Raw genomic sequence first — 20898 nt, 5'->3', positions numbered from 1 at the left:
AAGCCCTGGGGAAAATTGATGCACAGAGAGATCTGGGTGTTCAGGTCCATTATACCCTGAAGGTGGCAACGCAGGTCGATAGAGTGGTCAAGAAGGCATATGGCATGCTTTCATTCATCGGACGGGGTATTGAGTACAAGAGTTGGCAGGTCATGTTACCGTTGTATAGGACTTTGGTTCGACCATATTTGGAATACTGCGTACAGTTCTGGTCACCACATTACCAAAAGGATGTCGATGCTTTGGAGAGGGTGCAGAGGATGTTGCCTGGTATGGAGGGCACTAGCTATGAAGAGAGGTTGAGTAGATTAGGATTATTTACATTAGAAAGACAGAGGTTGAGGTCTACAAAATCATGAGAGATATAGACAGGGTGGATAGCAAGAAGCTCTTTCCCAGAGTGGGGGACTCAATTACTAGGGGTCACGATTTCAAGGTGATAGGGGAAAAGTTTAAGGGAGCTATGCGTGGAAAGTTCTTTACGCAGAGGATGGTGGGTGTCTGGAACGCGTTGCCAGCGGAGGTGGTAGATGCAGGCAAGATAGCGTCATTTAAGATGTATCTAGACAGATACATGAATGGACAGGGAGCAGAGGTATACAGATCCTTGGAAAATAGGCGACAGGTTTAGATAGAGGATCTGGATCGGCACAGGCTTGGAGGGCCGAAGGGCCTGTTCTTGTGCTGTAATTTTCTTTGTTCTTTGTTCTTTCCTTCATGATGATATTCAGAATGCAGAAGAGTAATGAATAATCTGGAGTAAAATTTCTAAACTGGAAGAGAGCTAATTTCAACGGGATGAGACGGGATCTAAAGTTTACAATACTCCAGTCTTCCAGCACCTCAGTGCAGGAATTATGGCTAATGCCCCAACAATTTCTGCCCTCACTTCCTTCAAAATCTTTTGATGCATCTCTTTTGGTCTTGCTGCCTCTTCAACATTTAAGTGGCAACAATTTATTGCACCTGTTCCATTCTGTACCTCTAGCCAAATTAACTCTGTCCTTGAACACCCGGAGATATCCTTGTTCTCCAGCACTGCAAGCCTCTTTAACCAATACTGCTACTCCTCCTTTATCTCCTTTTCTATCTTTCCTGAACAATTGATACGCAGGAATATTTAACATACAGTCCTATCCTTACTTGAAGCAGATCTCCATCACTGCCACAACATCAGAACTGCACGTTGCACATCTGCATCTGGAACCCCCACCAAATTTATTTTCTATATCCTACACGAACGTTAACTCTGTTTTTGACTTTCTTTCTCCCTTACACCAACATCACTTATTAACTTACCATTTTCTATACTAGTGGCAACTGTATCCCTAAGAAGTTCATTTAAAGCCCTCCCCATGGCACTAGTAAAGCTCCCATAAGGACCTCAGGCCCAGTTTTGTTCAGGTGTAACCCATAAACTTGTAGAGGTACTATCTTTCCCAGAGTCAGCCTCAGTGTCCCAGGTTTCTAAAGCCTTCCCTCCTGCACCATCTTTCCAGCTATGCATTCATCTTTCTTATCCAGATATTTCTGTACTTGCACGTGACACTGGAGATTACTATTTTTGTGGTCTCAGAGTATGGTGAGGACTTGAATGGTTGATCTTACTCCTTTGAGATCTTAAGCTGTTCTCTCACCAAGTCTATATGATATCACCATGGTCAGTGATGCACAAGGCGCTCCTCAGTGTTAACCTTTTCAGAATTTTAAACTCTTATACAACAATGCCTGCTTGTTTTACTGCCCAATCTGAACCGTCTCCTATTTTACAGGGACCCATAAGTCATCCCACCCATAAGCTTGTTGAATGTCCACTTAAGTATCTTACGCCGCTGATTCATGGCAATGGTGTGAAACTTTCACTGTATTTTGTATTGAATACATGTGAAAATAAATGATTCAACTCAGTAAAATCATCCTGCCTCTAGCGGGGTGGCACATGCTAGGTTGGTGGTCTAGCATGTTTTACTGGATAGCTAGTAATTGCTCAAGAGCAGTGGGGGACAGGTGTTGGGTGTCTACTGTGATCATCAGAATCAATCATCCCAAAGTCATACCCACGCCTTTAATCTTCTGTCTGCCTAAATTTTAAATGGCAATGCATCATGTCAAATTCCCTCAGAATTTTTTATGTTTCAATAAGATCACCTCTCATTCTTCTAAATTCCAGTAAGTATCAAATTTGTTTAATTTTCTGACCACTTCATGCCTCTTAGAACAAATGTTTGGGTAATTTTCCTCCCTTCTGTTGCACTGCAGCATCCAAAACTGAGACTCCAGTTCATTAGCCATGAGGTGACGTTTGTCAAACCACAGACATCCATTGCAAATGTAGTCATTGTGAATAACACTGGTGTTCATCATATAATGGAAAGAGATCACCTGGTTTGTCATTTCCATTGTATGTTATTTAACTAATTAAGTTTTAGAGTTTTGAAGTGAATTGTTTAAATATAATTGTTATATATCAAGCAACTTCTTTTACCACAACCTCACTGAATTTTCACAATCACTGAAATTCCCTTGTATCTTGCTGAAATTTACACTCATCTAAAACTGCTCTATGCCAATGATCATACAATCCCTACAGTGTGGAAACAGGCCCTTTGGCCCAACAAGTCCAAACTGACCCTTGGAGCATCCTACCCAGACCCATCCCCTTATAATCACCTAATCTACACATCCCTGAACACTATGGGCAATTTCGCATGGTCTATCCACCTAGCTTGCACATCTTTGGACTGTGGGAGGAAACCAGAGCACCCAGAGGAAATCCACACAGACACTGGGAGAATGTGCAAACTCCACACAGACAGTCGCCCAGGGGTGGAATTGAACCCAGGTTCCTAGCGCCGTGAGGCAGCAGTGCTAACCACTGAGCCACTGTGCCACTTCTTCTTTATTAATTTACATACTAGTGTACTTACCTCATGAATATTTTGAATTTCCCACCTCTTAGTTGCCAGGGGTGAGGTGGTGGGGAGTAATCAAGATAAAGGGGAGTGATGGAAAGGATGGTGTTGTCAGGAGGGAGCTGGATAGTTACCTTCTGAATTTCAGTCACTCCATGATATTAGAAACTGTAGATAATGTATTTACCTGGGATTGCCTCCCTGGGCTCCAGCTGGCAAGGGCGCTGTTTGCAGGGTTTGGTATCTTTGGCCATAGTTGTCCAGTTAACCTGTGATTAATATCAAATACATTCATGTAAATCTTCCAAGTGCAGCAACTATTACACAGTCATAAAATTAAATTGCATTCCCTGTTTGAACATTGTGGTATAGATTGAAATAGATTTTGCAGTTGGGACCATTCAAAACAGTAGGTCACACAATGACACCTTCAGAAGTACAAGTTGGCACAAGATTCCAGCATTAAGACATAACCAGCCTTCTGAACCAGTAGTGTTATCCACTCTGTTTCTCACTCGCTGGGGCATTTTCAGGTTGGAAAAGTTAAAAAAGTTAATTTGGATCTCAGTCTGAAGATGACTTAGACCTCAAGACCCCTTTTCCTTGTAATGTAATTTATTTAGTAAACTACCACACAGCTCATACAACTCCTTGGTACCAACTGCACGTCCTTCACAAAAAACAAAACAACTTATTTGGACATGTTCCAGGGGAGTTGGGATTTGAACCCAGCCCAACCCATACTTCCACCTTTACAAAGTCATTGGATAAAGTTTCTTTTCAAATACTGGACAAATACACCCTGTATCTGTAGTTTCCAATATCACCAATGTTTATACAGAAAGGCACATTTAACTATCTTTGTTATTTTCTGGCCTTCCTAGTCCAATGAACAGCATTTATCATTCCCTCCCACAAAGGAAACTATAAACCCTGATGTACTCTCGTGGGTATGTAGGAATGCAGAGCTGAGGTTAAAATCAGATCAGCCATGATGTTATCAAACAGTGGAGAAGGCTAGAAGGGTCAAGTGGGCTATTCCTGTTCCTTAGACTATTCAAATATCCATCTGGAGACTGACAAACGAAGCATTACTGAAAAAGTCTAGTTTCATACTTCAATGCTAGTCAAGGCTATAAACCCAAGTACACATTTTTCTGAATGTAATTTCTTTAGTGTTGCAATTGCTGTCAAGACTTTCTTAACAGTGGTCTGTTTCATCATCATACTCAACCCAATAGACTATAACCAGTGCTAGTTATAATGTAAGTGCACAACTGGTTTAACTGTTCAATCAAACTTCTTAACTGTAGTTTTTCCAGATTGATCCAAAGTCACTTCTGACTTATTCTGCTTACTAAGACCATAAGATTAAGGATCAGAAGAGGTCATTCATCCCAATGAGTCTGCTTCACCATTCGATGAAATAATGGCAGATCTGACCTCCCATCCTCAACTCCACTTTTCTGCCTAATCCCCCAAACCCTTGATTCCCTTTACTGATTGAAAACCTGTCAATCTCAGCCTAGAGTATACTTACTTAATGACCCAGCTGCAATAGCCCTCCGTGTAAAAGAATTGCAGATTCACTACTCTTTGAGAGAATAATTTTTTTGTCATCTCTGTCTTAACCTGTTATGCTGAGATCATGCCTTGTGGTTCTAGACTCTCTCACAAGGGGAAGTAACCTTTCTGTAACAACCTTGTCAAGCCCCCCACAAATGTGTTTCAATAAGAACGCCTCTCATTCTTCTAACCTGCAATGAGTACAGGCTCGCCTATTCAACTTCTCATAAGAGAATCTTTCAAACTCAGCATCAGCCTAGTAAACCTACTTTGGTCTATTTCTAATGTTATTATATCATTTCTTAGATAAGGGGCCCAAAACTGTTCACATATTCCAGCTGTAGTCTGGCTAGTGCTTTCTACAGCTTTCACAAGACTTCCCATTCTCTCTGAAACAAAGGCAAACATTTCATTTGCCTTTCTTAATACCTGTTGAACTTGTATGCTAGCTTTTTGTGATTCATGCACAAGGACTCCAAAATTTGTGTGTGCTGCAGCTTTCTACAGTCTTCCTCGATTTAAATAATATTCAACTCCTCTATTCTTCTTGCCAAAGTGCAAAACCTCATTTTCCCACATTTTATCCCATAGGCCAAGTTTTTGCCCACTCAATTAATCTGTCTACATCCCTCTGTATAGTCATCCTCACCATTTGCCTACCCATCTACTCTTATGCCATCCACAAACTTGGCTAGAGTACATACAACATATATTAATGACTTAGATGTGTGAAAGTAAATTTGATCCCAGCACTGAAGCCTGTGGCACACCATTAATTACAGATTACCATCTTGAAAATACCTTTTCCAATTCTCTGTCTTTCATTAGTTAGACAATTCTCTATCTATGGTAATATACCACCACACTAGATTCTTATCTAATTAAGTTGCCTACTGTGCCATACGTTGTCAAAAGCCTTTGGGAAATCCAAATATATCCAATGGTTCCCCTTTATCTATCCTGCTTGTTATTGTAGTCATTATAATGAGGTCAGCCAGGTGGGTAGAATGAGTTCCCTGATTGGAGCTGTTATCTGGTCCAATCAGGGTGTCCTGGCTGACAGACTAAACAGGTGTGTCAGAAATTGTGTTCACTCAGAGCTGGCTTTGAGCAAGCTGGCTCAGTATCAAGGACTGCCCACGTGTAAATAAAAGGTGACTTGGTGTTGGGATACTAGCCTTGTGAAGTTATTTTTGTGGCAACAAATAAAAAGTGCACTTTTGAAGAAATTCACTTGCAAGAATCACCTTTGAGTTGGGGTAAGCATTTTTGGCATCATGCTGTTATTTGGAAAGCTTGATGTGTTTGTTACTGCCAAAGACTGTGCCCAGTATGTGGAAAGAGGGTATTATTTTTCCCAGAAAAATGACATCAGAATGGATGAAAAGCAACAAGTAATTCTCCTGCTTTCCTGCTCCTCTGATGCTGCCTGGCCTGCTGTGTTCATCCAGCTCTACACCTTGTTATCTCAGACTCCAACATCGGCAGTTCCTACTATCTCTAAGTAATTCTCCTGACAGCTTGTGGACCTGCAGCTTTTTCAGTTATTAGGAGCCTAACTTTCCCTGAGGCACCAGATACTAAAACCTTTCAAGAGTTAATGGATTTAGTTATGGAATATTATGACACCAATCCTCCTCTAATTCTGACATGCTATTTGGTTTTATTTGGCAATTTGAGAAGTGGGGAATCTGTATCAGGATTTTAGATGAGGTTAAGATGACTGGCAGAGGCACCTGACTTTGATTTAACCCTTAATGACATGCTGAGGGACTGTTTGGTATGTTGGATTAATGATATAACCATGTAAAAGTGCCTACTAGCTGAAGCCCAACTGGACTTCAAACAGGCACTACAACTGGCTTTATCATTGGAAAATGTGGCAAATGGAGCACATGAGTTGCAGGGTATTCCAATGTAAGTGGACACTCTTGCCAGTCCAATTGAGCTTGGGGAACACCACTAGAGTGAAGGCAATTGCAGACGTACTCTAGGTCCAAAGCAAAGCCTTGGCCAAATTCCCTTCGTGTTCTGGGAGGGCAAGCCATTGTAGTGCTGCTAGTATGCGGTTTCAAGACAGCAGAAGAGTTCCAGACGTAAATGGAGTAAGAACTCATAGGCTGGTACCCTGTTACCTTTTTTTACATGTGGAAAGTCCTTGACACTGATCCAGCTTTCAGAGTGAACAAACTCTCAAACTCCTGTTTATATCTGTCAGCCAGGGCTCCCTGATTGGACCAGATTAACAGCCCCAGTCAGTGAACTCACATTCTATGATGTCCACCTGGCTGATCTCATCACGTTCACTCCAGTTTCCACCTCAAAATTTCAAATAAATTTGTCAGTCATGATTCCCTCTTTGAGAAGTCATGCTGATTCTGCTCCATGATATTGTGTTTTTAAATGGTCTTCTATTATATCCCTGAACATTTTCCCAATATCAGATGTCAAGCTAACTAGCCTATTGTTACTTGTATTTATTGCCTTCCCTTTTTTGAATTGGCAGTTTTCCAATTGTGGCCAGATGGCCCCGGGCCTGAACAGCTAGGCCTGAAACCAGAATTGTCAATCTTTGAGCAACTAGGCCTGATGGGACTTTCAAGATAGGTGAAGAACAAAGCATCCACATGAGACAACGATAGGCAAAGATAAGAACAAATACAAAAACCCAGCAACTGTGGAGAGAAATTGGAATTAATGTTTCAGGTCTAATGACCCTTCTTCAGACCTCCAAGCAAGGTCAAGCCCAGACTCCTTGTGGAAAAACAAGGCTGGTCTGTGTATTCAATTAGTGAGCAGATTCGCTAGAATGTCAGGTTCCCACCAGGACCATGTATAGGGAGGGGAAAATGCCCTTGACACCTTGGGTTAAGGGTAGCCCCAGTGTCTTCCTTACATGACCTTGGCCTGGAAAATCAATTGGCCGAGGGCAAGAAAACATTCTGGAAGGATGTAGCAGGGAGGGTTATGAAGAGACACATGCTGGCCATTCCCTCAGTTAAGACTCAACCTGGCCCAGCATGCAATTTCTCTCCCTGGAGCGAGAGAAAAAGAGAACCAAGTGCGTTACCAACTTTCGCCGAATTCATCAGTGCCACCTACACCACCTGGTCAAGTTTAACTGCATGGATAGTACCTGGTCTCAGTCTGATAGCTGGTAAGGCTTAGAAAAGGGTTGTGAAAAAAGAACTTAACGTTACGATTGGTAGAATCATTAATGTAAGAATTGGTATTTCTTTATCACAAAAGAGCAGGGTTCTATATAATACTTAGCCATACAGCCCCTTTTATGACTTCAGTGTATTTTGCCTATAAAATTGCCATGAATTGCGAGTTGAGTCTGACTCTTTTGTTCTTCTCACAAGTATAATGCCCAGGTAAATTTAGTTTACATAGAGACTGGTCGAAATGACCAAACCCAATCATCTGACTTTTCCAGAATCTAAGGCTTCTTGGAAGATTACTGCCAGTGCACTTATCTCCCTGCTGTCCTAAGAAAAAACCCATCGAGTCCAGGGAACTTTAACCCCATTAGTGACAGTTACAGCAACTGTTTCCTTTCCCCTTTTTCCTCTTGATAATTTAATATTTCTGTAAGTCTACTAGTGTGTCTAATGAAGACTGATACAAAATACTTATTCAATTCTTCTGCCACTTACTGGCTCCCCATTATTTCCCCAGCGATATTCTCTAAAGGGGCCTGGGTTCACGTTGTCCTCTTTTCCTTTTAACGTATTTAAAGAAGGTCTTACTGTTCATTTTTATTAATACTTGTAGGGGTACACTCAGTTTATAGTTCCCTCTTTATTATTTTGTTGGTTTTTAAAATTTCCCCAATTCTTTGTTTAATCTTGGTCACATTGCATGTTTTCTTTTCAATTTAACATAATCATGTTACAGTTGTATAGGACTTTGGTTTGACCACATTTGGAATACTGCATACGGTTCTGGTCACCACATTACCAAAAGGATGTGGATGCTTTGGAGATGGTGCAGAGGAGGTTCACCAGGGAGGTATGGAGGGCGCTAGCTATGAAGAGAGGTTGAGTAGATTAGGATTATTTACATTAGAAAGACGGAGGTTAAGGGAGGGACCTGAATTGAGGTCTACAAAATCGTGAGCGGTATAGACAAGGTGGATAGCAAGAAGCTCTTTCCCAAGAGTGGGGGACTCAATTACTAGGGGTCACGATTTCAAGGTGAGAGGGGAAAAGTTTGAGAGATATGCATGGAAAGTTCTTTACGCAGAGGGTGGTGGGTGCCTGGATGCATTGTCAGCAGAGGTGGGCACAATAGCATCATTTAAGATGTATCTAGACAGATACATGAATGGGCAGGGAGCAGAAGGATACAGATCCTTGGAAAATAGGCTGATGTTTCAGGCCTAGACCCTTCTTCATTTTCTGACAAATTTAGCACAATTTGCTACAAATGCAAAAACAATAGCAAGAACTTCTATAGGTATTTTAAAAAGGAAAGGAGTAAACAAAGAGAGCATTCCTCTAGAGGAGGAAACTGAGGAATTGACAGTAAATAAGGAAATGGAGAATGAAATGAATGAATATTTTGCTTCCGTCTTCACGATTGTCTCATCCTCTGTCTCACCTTCATGCAGTAAACACTACGCAATGCAGCAAACAAGCAGCCATATCTTAAAGTCTTAGGGACGTAGTCGTCATCAATGTCCATAGAGGCCCCATCAGTCAGGGGAAGCCTACGATATCAGTCCAAGAGATTGGTCATGATCAGGCATTGCTCAAGGAGTTGGCTCATGTTCAGCCCCTGGGCTCCATCTACAGAAACCAGAAGGAAAGGGAGCTAGGGTTAGGGAGCGGGTGCAAGGGTAAACATTGTCTTGAGAATGAAGCTTGGCAAGTTAGTATTGGGGGCTGGGGCCTGCAGGCTGGGTATCAGGGTGAATGACAACTGTGAAGGTAGGCAACAATATCTTAATGAGGGTGGGGATGGATAATACAATAAAGGGTGGCTGGGAGGAGAGTCATGTGGGAGTGGCTGTTTGTTCATGGTTGGGCACACCCTGGTATCATGGGTCAAACGGTATTTGACCACACCTTGTGGTCACCTCATATGCCAGGGGCTGGAGGGGAGAGTTGGGCAGCTGTAGGCTCATGAAGATGTGCTTGGTGTCGACCTGAGTAGGTACAAAGCCGATGGGGTTTATAGGAAGGGCTGCCAGGAAATGGGTTAGGGGGTTAGGACATGCAGGGGCTAATCAAGATATTCAGGCAGAGGCTGAAGCTACTGGCTGAGGTGTGCTTATTGTCACCTTCCCTTGGGCTGGAAATAGAAAGTGTGCAGTAGGAAGAAAATATCAATAGCCACATCCAGATTGGGTGTTGTAAGTGAATCGACCTGTGACTTGACACCCACTGATGACAGGGCTTGTAACGAGAAAGAATACACACTATCCCATGCACTGTAAATGACAGACCTGCAAGGTCCCTAATCCCTGGCTATCCTCATGGATTGCTTCCCCATCTCCACCCCCACTCCTTAGTTCTGCAGCTGGAGTGAAGGGACTCTGCTCAGCAGTGAAAACCGTGAGCCCTGGAGGTTTGGTCAGGTCACCCAAGGTGGGTGGGGCCTTGTATCTGGGCAGGCCTGATACAATTTGAGGCTTTTTGACATGAACTTTCAAGGTACAGAACAGGGCAAGCAAGGTGGAGGGACTGGCCACCACTATAAAAGGGATTACTATGGGACCCGAATATGGGTATCTTGGCACTGCCCTGTCTCCCTGTGAAAAAGGGTGCAGAATGTGGCAGGTTGTCCATCCTCTTCTTCAGTTCTGAGGTCCAATGGTTGGGCAATGGAGTCCAAGTACATGTGCCTCTCCAGCTGACCCTGAAGGTGCTCGTCCTGGCTCTTAATGACAGCTACCAACTTGTTCATGGAAGCAGCTGGACACTTGCATGACACTTCACTGCTGCAGCTCTGGACAATGAGAGCCATTGCATCTCAGATACCTGTCTGCCAGTCTTGTTCGTCCCTGTACATATACAAGAAATCACTGATTGTTGATAGTACAGTGTCCTCTCCTGCCTTGAGCTGAGCAGGTCCTGGTCTCTGGCAGTCCTCTGAGTGCCAGTGGCCTGGGGCATTTCTTCAGCCAGCAGCAAAACTGTCATAGTAAGGTGTTCACTAGCCTGTGCTCCCAAATTTTCTAAGCCTGACTTTCCCACAGGTGTCACTATATCAGGTCTGGTGGGGGTTGCAAGAAGCAGCCTCACCAATGTTTCCGGAGTTCTCAGATGGGACATGGATGCCTCTGCATCCCTGCAAGAGTGGTCCTGGACTTTTCCTGTCAGGGCCAGGATTGTCCCTTCATCTGCCCTCAGGGGTGAGCAGTCTATTGTCCAGCATATCTCCAATTATACTTGCTTACTCTGCCCTGCTATGGACTGTTTTTCTCCTGTAATGAGAGAAAGGGTCTGAAATGAAAGTGGGTAGCATGGATGTAATTACAGGCTCAGGCTGTTCAAATTCTCCTCGTAGGATAATTGCATTCTGTGACAAGGCTAGCCTTTCTTAGGCAAGGGGATGAAACAGCATACAATACTCCAGGTGTGGTCTCACCAGTGTTCCATACAATTGAAGCAAGATGCTTTTGCCCAAAACCTCCTTGTGTTAAAAGCCTTCTGAATTGGTTGCTGCACCTATATGCTAGATTTCAGTGACATTCAGACAAGAACACCTTGACAAATCATTAACACTCTTGACATCAACACTTTTCAATCTCTCAACATTTTAAGAAAAACTGAGCCTTTATTCCACATAAAGTGCATCATGTGATACTTAGCCACTCCACTTTTACCCGTCTTTTCTTGCTCACTCACTCGGTTTATCTAAATCCCAAGAAGCAGTTTTGCATTGTCCTCGCAACATTCATTCCCATCAAGTTTTATTTAATCTCCAAACTTGGAAAGATGACAATTGGCCCCTATCTCCAAATTATTGATCTAGATTGTGAACAGCCGTCGCCCAAGCATTGATGTTTACAGTATGCTGTTGTCACAGCCTCCTAAACTGAGATTGGTCCACTTATTCCTAATTTCTACCTGTTATCCTATCATCCAATGCCATATAATGGGACTGACTGAAAGCTTTCTGAGAATAAAGATACACCACATCTACTGATTCTCCCTTACTGACTCTGCCAGTAATATCCTCAAACTCTCATGACTTCCCCTTTAAAATTCCATGTAGACTCTGTCTGATCAGACAATTGCATTTTAAACATCCAGTATCACATTTTATATAAATAAAACAAAGGTGCAGATTCTGGAGATCTGAAACGAAAACAGAAATTGTTGGAGAAACTCCACAGATCTGGCAGCATCTGTGGGAAGAAAGTGGAGTTAATATTTAAGTCCAGTGACTCTTCACCAGACTCAACTTGCTGAGTTTCTCCAGCAATTTCTGTCTTTGTATCACATCCTTTATGTGACCTTCTAGTATTTGTCGGACATTAGTAATTGGTTTTTTAAAAAAAAAATCAGTCCTTCCCAGCTTTCTCTCTACCCACTTTTCTTAAATAGGAGTTACATTTGCAAACTTCCAATCTGCAGGCACTGTTGTAAAATTTAATAGAATTTTGAAAGATGACCACTAAAACATCCATTATCTGTTTAGCTATTTCTTTCAACACTCGAGGGGGAATGTCATTAAGTTCTAAGAATGTCGACTTACAGTTCATTAATTTCTCCTTTTTTCTAATACTAATTTTCTTCAGTTTCACTCATTAGACCCTTGGATCTTACTTGTTCTAGGGAGAGTTTTTTGACCTTTGTGAGAAGAGATAAAATACTTGCTTATTTTCTCGTATAAATTCTCCTGTCTCTGCCTATCATGGTCATGCATTTACCTTTGCTAATTATTTCCTTTTCACAAACTGGAAACTTTTACAACCTATTTTTGTTTCTTACTATTTTGCATTCATATTCTATTCTCTCTTTTATCAATTGGTCGTTCTTTGCTGAATTTTAATTTTTTCCAATCCTTAGGCTTCCAGCTTTGTTTTCTACAACTATAGACGCCTTATCATTTGATCTAATACAATCTTTAACTTGCCTTGTTAGACACTGCATTCTCAATTTTTCTGTTGGGTACTCTTGCCTCAAAGAATTAATTTTTTTTTTAAACCAAGCATTAACTCTTTAAATATGAGCCATGACCTACCTATATTTGAATGTACTTTTCCAATCATCTGAGCCAACTACCCTCTCATACCTTAATAACTGCCCTTGTTTAAAACTGAAGAACCTACTTTGGATTAAAACACCTTTTTCAAACAATGGAAAATATGATTATACAATGGTCACCAAGCAAGTTCTAAATTAACTTTTGTCCTGGCTTTCGTATCAATTGAATCAATCACTGAACTGCATATTGTTAGGGCAAGTCTGTATATCAACTGGTTTTTGGAAGAAATCCAAAACCCCTTTGATAATGAGTGATCCAAAACCCAGATGGGCAGGGGCTGCAATTAACTCAACATTTTCTGAGCATCTGAATGCTGTGAGTGCAGGGAGCATGACATTCATTAAATGTAAGGTTCCAGGGAATATTTGAGCATTGCAGCACTGTATAAGCCCATCAGAAATTAATTCTAATGCAGTGGACACTGTATATTACAAACAGTGGCAACTATTTTTATCATGTAGTTTGATGCACACTGAGCTTGGGTTCTTTGCAAACTGAGGAGAAAGTAAAGTCAAGAACTGTCCTGGGCTTATGCTTCATAGGAATGCTAATATATATAACTTCTAAACATTACTATACACAGTAACTATGGTTATGCCAGGCTCTGACTTAAGAGCAAAAAATTTTATAACTAATTTTATAGCATGGCAACCATTAAGGTGCATTCCTTGAGTTGAATTGACACTGATTATACACTTGCAGAAGTCATAGAAAGTGAGTCATGTTGGACAAGTGAAGACCAGATTTTGGCAGCTGAATGGCTGATTGTAAATGGACAAGGTGATGATATTGTCATTTCCAAATTTTTAAATCTTCTTCTTAAATCTTTTAAACCTGCCCACCACAGCAATGGTCCTGGTCCTGTTCAACTGTAAACTGTACAGCTTGTATTGTTACTATCTCCTCCAGAATTGATCCTAAGGTCTCAGAAATCTAAAGCCCTCCCCTCTGCAACATCTTGTCAGCCTCCAATTTGTTTGCTGCATGTTCCTATTTCTATACTCACTAGCACATAAGATTGGGGCTTCTTTCCCAGCTGCCTAACATCTTCCTGCAGAGCCACTTCCCACTTGCTGTAGCTATGGAGCATAACCTTTGATTGCTCATCCTTACCCTTAGATTGCTGCAGTTGGTCAGCGTGGTAATACAATGAGAAACTAAAGTAACAGACAATATGTAACACTTGCCACAAGATGGTTTGGATTTACCTTTCTCTCACTAACTATACTATAGACACGCTACAGAGCGATACAACTTAAAGGATATCAAGTACTTACATTTTTTTGAAAAGAAAATACATCAAAAGCAGAATGGACATCAAGAGAAGGAGAATTAGGAAAAGCCATGCAATGATAATCAAAATGTTCTCATCTGCAAGAAACAAAATGAGATAGTTAACGTAATAATGTTATTAGAAATCTGCTACATACCTCAAGGAGAAAAATTCAGTGCCTTCGAGGTTGTGGCTGTGTGGTCTCTCACTTGATCTCCATCTCTGCGTAACTTTACTTTTCTCTGTCTCTTATCCTTAATCTTCCTGACTCTCTATCCAAAACACCCTCTTGCTCTTTGCTGGTTTGGTTTGGGGGTACCAAGCCAGACAATGCACCCCCTCACTCTCCAGTCACCAAAACCTCTGCTCTTGTTCCTCCCCACTTTACAACTGGAGTGATCTAGATTATCTTGAATTGGGCTAGAGTACATTGACGAGAGGGCAGGAAAAGAGGGTAAATCTCCCTTGTGTTTGTAATGGAAAGTTCCATCTCTCCACAAGGCCCCCCCTTTATGCCCCTCACTTTCCACAATCCCTTTAATTACTGTGGCTCACCCCCTTGAGCAATCTTACCGGACATCCCTGGACGAGAAGTGCCTGCAACTTTGACTAAAGCATGTATATCTCATCACTGTATTGACCCTACTCCCCTGAGCTGGCCATTATAGAGCCACAAGAATGACTGTGACTCGTTCCTCCGGCTGCAGAGGCACAGACCCCTGACTGAGAACATCCTGACTAGATGCAGTCCATGACCTATCCCCTGCACTGGTAGGGGAGATAGCCTTGGACATACTGCGCCAGGATCACCTGACTAACAAACAGAACACAACGGTACAGCACTGGAACAGGCCCTCGTGCTGAACAGGACACCAAATGAGACTAATCCCTTCTGCCTGCCATTGGTCCATATTCCTCAGTAACACCCAGCCTGGGTTCTGCCAGGGTCCTTCATCTCCTGACCTCATTACAGCCTTGGTTCAAATCTGGATGAATGCACTGAATTCAAGAGGTGAGGTGAGAATGATAGCCCTTGACATCAAGGCCACATTTGACTGAGCATGGAATCATACAGCCCTAGCGAAACTAGTGTCAACTGGTATTGAGGTAATCTCTCTCTCTCTCTCTCTCGCTCTCTCTCTCTCCACTGGTTGGAGTCACACCTGACAAATAGGAAGAAGGTTGTGGGATTTCACCTCCGCTCCAGGACATCTCTGCAGGAGTTCCCCAGGGTAGTGTCCAAGGTTCAACCATTTTCAGCTGCTTCAATGATTTTTCCTCCATCATCAGGTCAGAAGTGGGGATGCTCGCCGATGATTGCACAATGGTCAGCACCACTCATGACTCCTCAGTGAAGGAGTCCATGTTCAAATGCAACAAGACAATATCCAGCCTTGGGCTGAAAAGGTGGCAATTAACACTTGCACTATACAAATGCCAGGCAATGACCATCCTGAACAAGAGGGAATCTAACAACGGTGGCTGAATAGTTAGCACTGTTGCCTAACAGCGCCACAACCTGGATTGGATTCCAGCCTTAGCTGATGTCTGTGTGGAGTTTGCATGTTTGCCCAGTGTCTGCATGGCTTTACTCCTGGTGCTCCAGTTTCCACCACAGTCCAAAGATATGAAGATCAGATGGATTAGCCATGGTAAATGTGTGATTACAGGATACAGCTGGTGGCTATCTCTGGGTGGCATGCTCTTCAAATTTGTTGCAGACTCACTGGACTGAATGGTTTCCTTCCATACTGTAGGGAATCTATGATTCCATGATTGCCCTTTGTCATTCAGTGAGATTACTATCACTGAATCCCATTGCCAACATCCTTGGGGTTACTATCGACCAGAAACTCAACTGGCCTCACCATATAAATATACTGGCTATATGAGCAGGTCAGAGGCAAGGAATACTGCAGTGAGTAACTCACCTCAAGTCTGTCCACCATCCGCAAGGCACAATTCAGGAGTCGAATGGAATATTCACCACTAGCCTCTGAGTGCACCTCCAACAACACTTGTTTGACACCGTCCAGGACAAAGCAACCCACTTGATTGGTAGCACATCAACAAGCATCCACTCCCTCACCACGATTGCTCAATTCATACTGGTGCTCCTATCTACAAGATGCACTGCAGAAATTCACCAAAGATCATTAGGCAGCACCTTCTAAACCTGTGACCACTTCCATCTAGAAGGAAAAGGGTAGTGACTAAATGTGAATGCTACTACATGCAAACTCCCCTCCAAGCCACTCCTCTCGACTATTATCGCTATTCCTTCAATGTCACTGGGTCAAAATCCTTGTATTCCCTCACTAAGGACATTGTACATGGACTGCAATGGTTTGAGGTGTCAGCAAGGCACCAACTAGGGTGATTATAAGAAAAAGGTGGCTCAAGGAGGCTCTATGGCTCTATGGCTCTATGAGGCACAGAATTTCTATGGTTTCTGTGGTGTAAGAATGAGCAAGAACTCAAGCTTGGATTTGTAATGGCCAAATTCATGATTTTGAAATGAATCTGGAAGACTGAAATGAGCCTACCTTCTGCAAGAGGGAGAACCTCACCATGGAAAAAATAGTTTTGGGGTTAAAGGTTAGATCATCATAGAATCCCTACAGTGTGGAAACAGGCCCTTCGGCCCAACCAGTCCAAACTGACCCTTGGAGCGTCCCACCCAGACCCATACCCCTATAACCCACCTAATCCCTGAACACTACGGGCAATTTAGCATGGCCAATCCACCTAACCTACACACCTTTGGATTGTGGGAGGAAACCTGAGCACCCAGAGGAAACCCACGCAGACACGGGGAAAATGTGCAAACTCCACACAGACAGTCACCCAAGGCTGGAATTGAACCCGGGTCCCTGGCGCTGTGAGGCAGCAGTGCCAACTACTGAGCCACTGTGCCACCATACGCAATAGGTTGTGAAAAGGAAAGGGAGGGAATAGAAGTAAACCCTTGGGGCCCAAGGGAAAACTGAAAGATCACTTAAGGGATGGTGAAATCTGTTTTATAGTTTATACCATAGTGTCATCTATAAAAATTGTACTTCATCAATTATGTCTGTAGTCTGCGTGATTTACAGCATAAGTTTAACATCATGAAATTTTGTTGCATAGAGGGACAGATGGTGGTGTGGTTGTAACAACACTGGCCAAATAACCCAGAGGCCCAAGCTAATACTCTGGGGACATGTGTTCAAGTTGATTTTAATACAATTAATAAAATTTGGAATTGAAAGTTTGCCACTATTGCTGAGGCTATGAAATTAACAAAAATTGTAAAATCCCATCTGGTTCACTCATGCCCTTTAGCGAGGGACATCTGCCGTCTTTACCTGCTCTGGCCTGCATGTGACTGCAGACTCTCAAATGTGGTTAACTCTTAACTGTCCTCTGAAGCAAATTAGCAAGCTGCTCAGTTCAAGGGATATAGGGATGGGCAACAATTGTTGGCCTTGTCAGTGACATCCACATTCTACAAAAGATTTATTTTTTTTAAAGTATTTTCTGTAATCAACTGGAAATTTAAATCGAGAACAAAAACAGAAGTTGCTGGAAAAGTTCAGCAGATCTGGCAGCATCTGTGAAGAAAAATCAGCGTTAACGTTTCGGATTTGGTGACCCTTCCTCCGAACTGATGGCAGCTGGGAAAATGTCGGTTTATATGACAAGATGTTTTCCCGGCTGTCATCAGTTCTGAAGAAGGTTCACCGGACCCAAAACGTTAACTCTTATCTTTTTCTTCACAGATGCTGCCAGACCTGCTCAGCTTTTCCAGCAACTCCTGTTTTTGTTGTGGAGGTTTGAATTACTTTTTATGTTTTAAGTACAGGCTCTCTGGGGAGATTGGAACCACTAAGAAACTAATCATATGCAATGTCTCTTTATACCAATCTTTCTGCCTGTCTTTCCGTATCGGTCAACTTGTCTGCCTGGTGTAGCACTGCTCTCTGTACGAGGCAGTATATTAACCAACATGCGATTCTACCTAAACCATCATCTAGCATCCTTAAATACAATGGCAAGGCAATTTTAATCTGTGGTACACTCCTCAAAACGGACAAGAATATTCCATTCTGAAAATTTCTTTACACAAGTCAATTTAAACTCTGGTCTTTTTATATTTGATTCTAATAAAACATAATATATAATAAAGTATTACTGTTACTTTAAGTTTGTAGTAGGGTGCATGATGCAAGGAAACTACACATGATACAGATATAAATTAAAGAAATGAACAAAGGCAAAATTGCTATGTATTAATTGTGAAATCAGTACCTTTGCATATTAAAGAACTGTGCACAAGTAATTTTGCTTCAATCAGTTGCCTTGACAACTGGTTTGTGATACGGAATAATGCTAACAGAGTGGATTCAATTCCCACACCTACTGAGGTTAACATGAAGGACTGCTCTTCTCAATCTCCCTCCTTACCTGAGAGGCGATCCCCAGGTTAAATCACCTCTTTAATGACACATGGCAAAATCAGTGACTTTCCTGTTACTTTTATAACTTTAAAAAAACTGCATTTTGCACATGAACAGATTGATATTTACCAGATTTCTTTGTGGTAAGATTCAAGACTGAACTATTTGTTCCACCTGCATCAGTTGTTGCCATGACTTTCACCTCGTAATCAGTAGCAGCTAGAAGCCCAGTCAACGTGTATCTCCTTTCCAATTCATTTCTCACGATATCTAAATTTATCAAAGGAGCAAAATATGTGTGAAAATCACATGGAAAATTTATGAACAGCTGAAACAGAACTAACACAGAAAGAACAGAACAATACTTGGTGATTTTCTGAAAGAAATTGATACTTTTGGAGAACCAGCACTATAAACTCTATGGAAACAAGCCACTTGGCCCATTGAGTCTGCAGGGTAGTATACAAGGATCTGCAAGCTAGGCAGATTAGCCCCGATAGGTGTAGGGTCAAGGGGATAGGGTGAGGGTCTGGGTCTGGGTGGAATGCTCTTCGGAGAGTCGTTGCAGACCCGAGGGGCCGAAGGTCTCTTTTTGCACTGTAGGGATTCTATAATTCTATGATTCTACGTGGTAAGTGTGGAATATGCTGGCAGAGGAGGTTTGAGAAGCTGATACAATAGCAATATTTAAAAGGCATCTTGACAGATACAGGAACAGGCAGAGGATAGAGGGAAATGGACTGCGTAGAGGCAAAAGCATTTTTAGTTTAGAAACGCTCTTGTGGGTTTGATGGACCAAAAGGCCAGTTCCTGTGACGTACTGTTCTTTGTTGTTTGTACTGACAGGACTTGATAGAGTGGACGTGGAGATCTTTCCACTAGAAAGAGAGACAGAGTGCAGCCTCAGAATGAAGTGTTGACCCTTTAGAACTGAGATCAGGAGGAATTTCTTCAGCCAGATGATGAAGAATCTGTGGAACTCACTGTTGCATAAGGCTGTAGAGGCCAAGTCATTAAGCCTATTTAAGACAGGATAAATAGGTCTTGATTACGAAGGGGATCAAGAGTTGTGGGGAGAAGGCAGGAGAATGGAGTTAAGAAACATATCAGCCGTGATTAAATGCAGAGCAGACATGATGGTCAAAATGGCCTAATTCTGTTCCTCTATCTTATCGTCTTACAATACAAGATGATAAGTTTATCATATGACAGCAATAGGAACAATTTACATTGGATAGACATTAATTATGGCTAAGGCTAACAGGAGCCTGATACATCTGACCCCATTGGGATCTAGAGCTGACCTTAATTGATTCTCCACGCAAGACAGGTGACATCAGACTGATGGAATCCAATGCAGTCTACAACATTAATCCTTTCAGGACCTTTCCAACATCTTCCCAGCATCCCCTCTCCTCAGTCCAAGTTTCATTCTATATAGCTAACATTTAAACAATTTCCTACAATCCCATCTCCCCTCAAGTCTCTGACTTCACAAATTCAAGCTGACTGCAGGTTTTAGAATTCTTCCAGAACACATTCACGTTGGATTTGGAAGACTAGAACGATCAATCTTGATTCAGATCTTCTGCAAAATGTGTTTTTGATCTGCAAATCCTTTCAGCATAGAAATGATTTACAGATGTATTTACATACATTATCTTTACGCGTTAATATAAGTTGTCTATGGATACATAATACAAATCAGATTGAGGTCATAGAATCCCTACAGAGTGGAAATAGGGCATTTGGCCCATTGAGTCCACATCGACCCTCAGAGCATCCCATCCCTTATCCCAGTCCCGTAACACTGCATTCCCCATGGCTAATCCACATATCCCTAGACACTATGAGCAATATAGCATAACCAATCCACTTAACCTGCATATTTTTGGACTGCAGGAGGAAACTGGAGCACCCGGAGGAAATGTATGCAAAGACAGGGAGAACATGCAAATTCCATTCACACTTTCACACTCATGTGACTTTGAACGTGGGTCCCTGGCACTGTGAGGCAGCAATGCAAACCAGTGAGCCACCGTACCACACGTTAAGCAGTTCCTTTCCATGTCAGTATTTGTTTATTTTGCCAAAACCCAGGAAAGAACCATGGACTTTAGATCTTCAGTCTAACGCTCTCTGAACACTTTGAATTCTTTGAAGAGGTGACCAAACACGTGGATGAAGGTAGAGCAGTGGATGTGGTACACATGGATTTAAGTAAGGCGTTTGATAAGGTTCCCCACGGTAGGCTCATGCAGAAGGTAAGGAGGCATGGGATAGGGGGAAATGTGGCAGATTGTCTTCTAAGGGTCAGCCAATTCTGAATCCAAAGGGTGGTAGTGGGCGGAATATATTCAACATTGTGCTTAGTTACGAGTGGTGTACCACAAGGATCAGTTCTGGGTCCTCTTCTATTTGTGATTTTTTGTAAATGATTTGGATGAAGGAGTGGAAGGGTGGATTAGCAAGTTTGCGGACGATA

The 20898-nt window shown here is 42.2% G+C and overlaps 1 protein-coding gene across 1 annotated transcript in view; it reads right to left on the bottom strand.

Moving 5' to 3' along the window:
* LOC109922499 (granulocyte colony-stimulating factor receptor-like) overlaps positions 1-20898 on the bottom strand; it is a 214078-nt gene that overhangs the window by 9991 nt on the left and 183189 nt on the right. The window contains exons 12-14 of the mRNA XM_048612970.1: positions 18543-18683; positions 13979-14072; positions 3100-3181 (exon numbers count right to left, since the gene is read on the bottom strand). Of these exons, the coding sequence (XP_048468927.1) occupies positions 3100-3181; positions 13979-14072; positions 18543-18683 (317 nt within the window). The remainder of the gene's footprint in view (positions 1-3099; positions 3182-13978; positions 14073-18542; positions 18684-20898) is intronic.

The sequence above is a fragment of the Rhincodon typus genome, chromosome 27 (genome assembly GCF_021869965.1).
Source record: "Rhincodon typus isolate 14 chromosome 27, sRhiTyp1.1, whole genome shotgun sequence".
NCBI classification, from domain to species: Eukaryota; Metazoa; Chordata; class Chondrichthyes; order Orectolobiformes; family Rhincodontidae; genus Rhincodon; species Rhincodon typus.
This window is presented reverse-complemented; position numbering and strand designations above follow the sequence as displayed.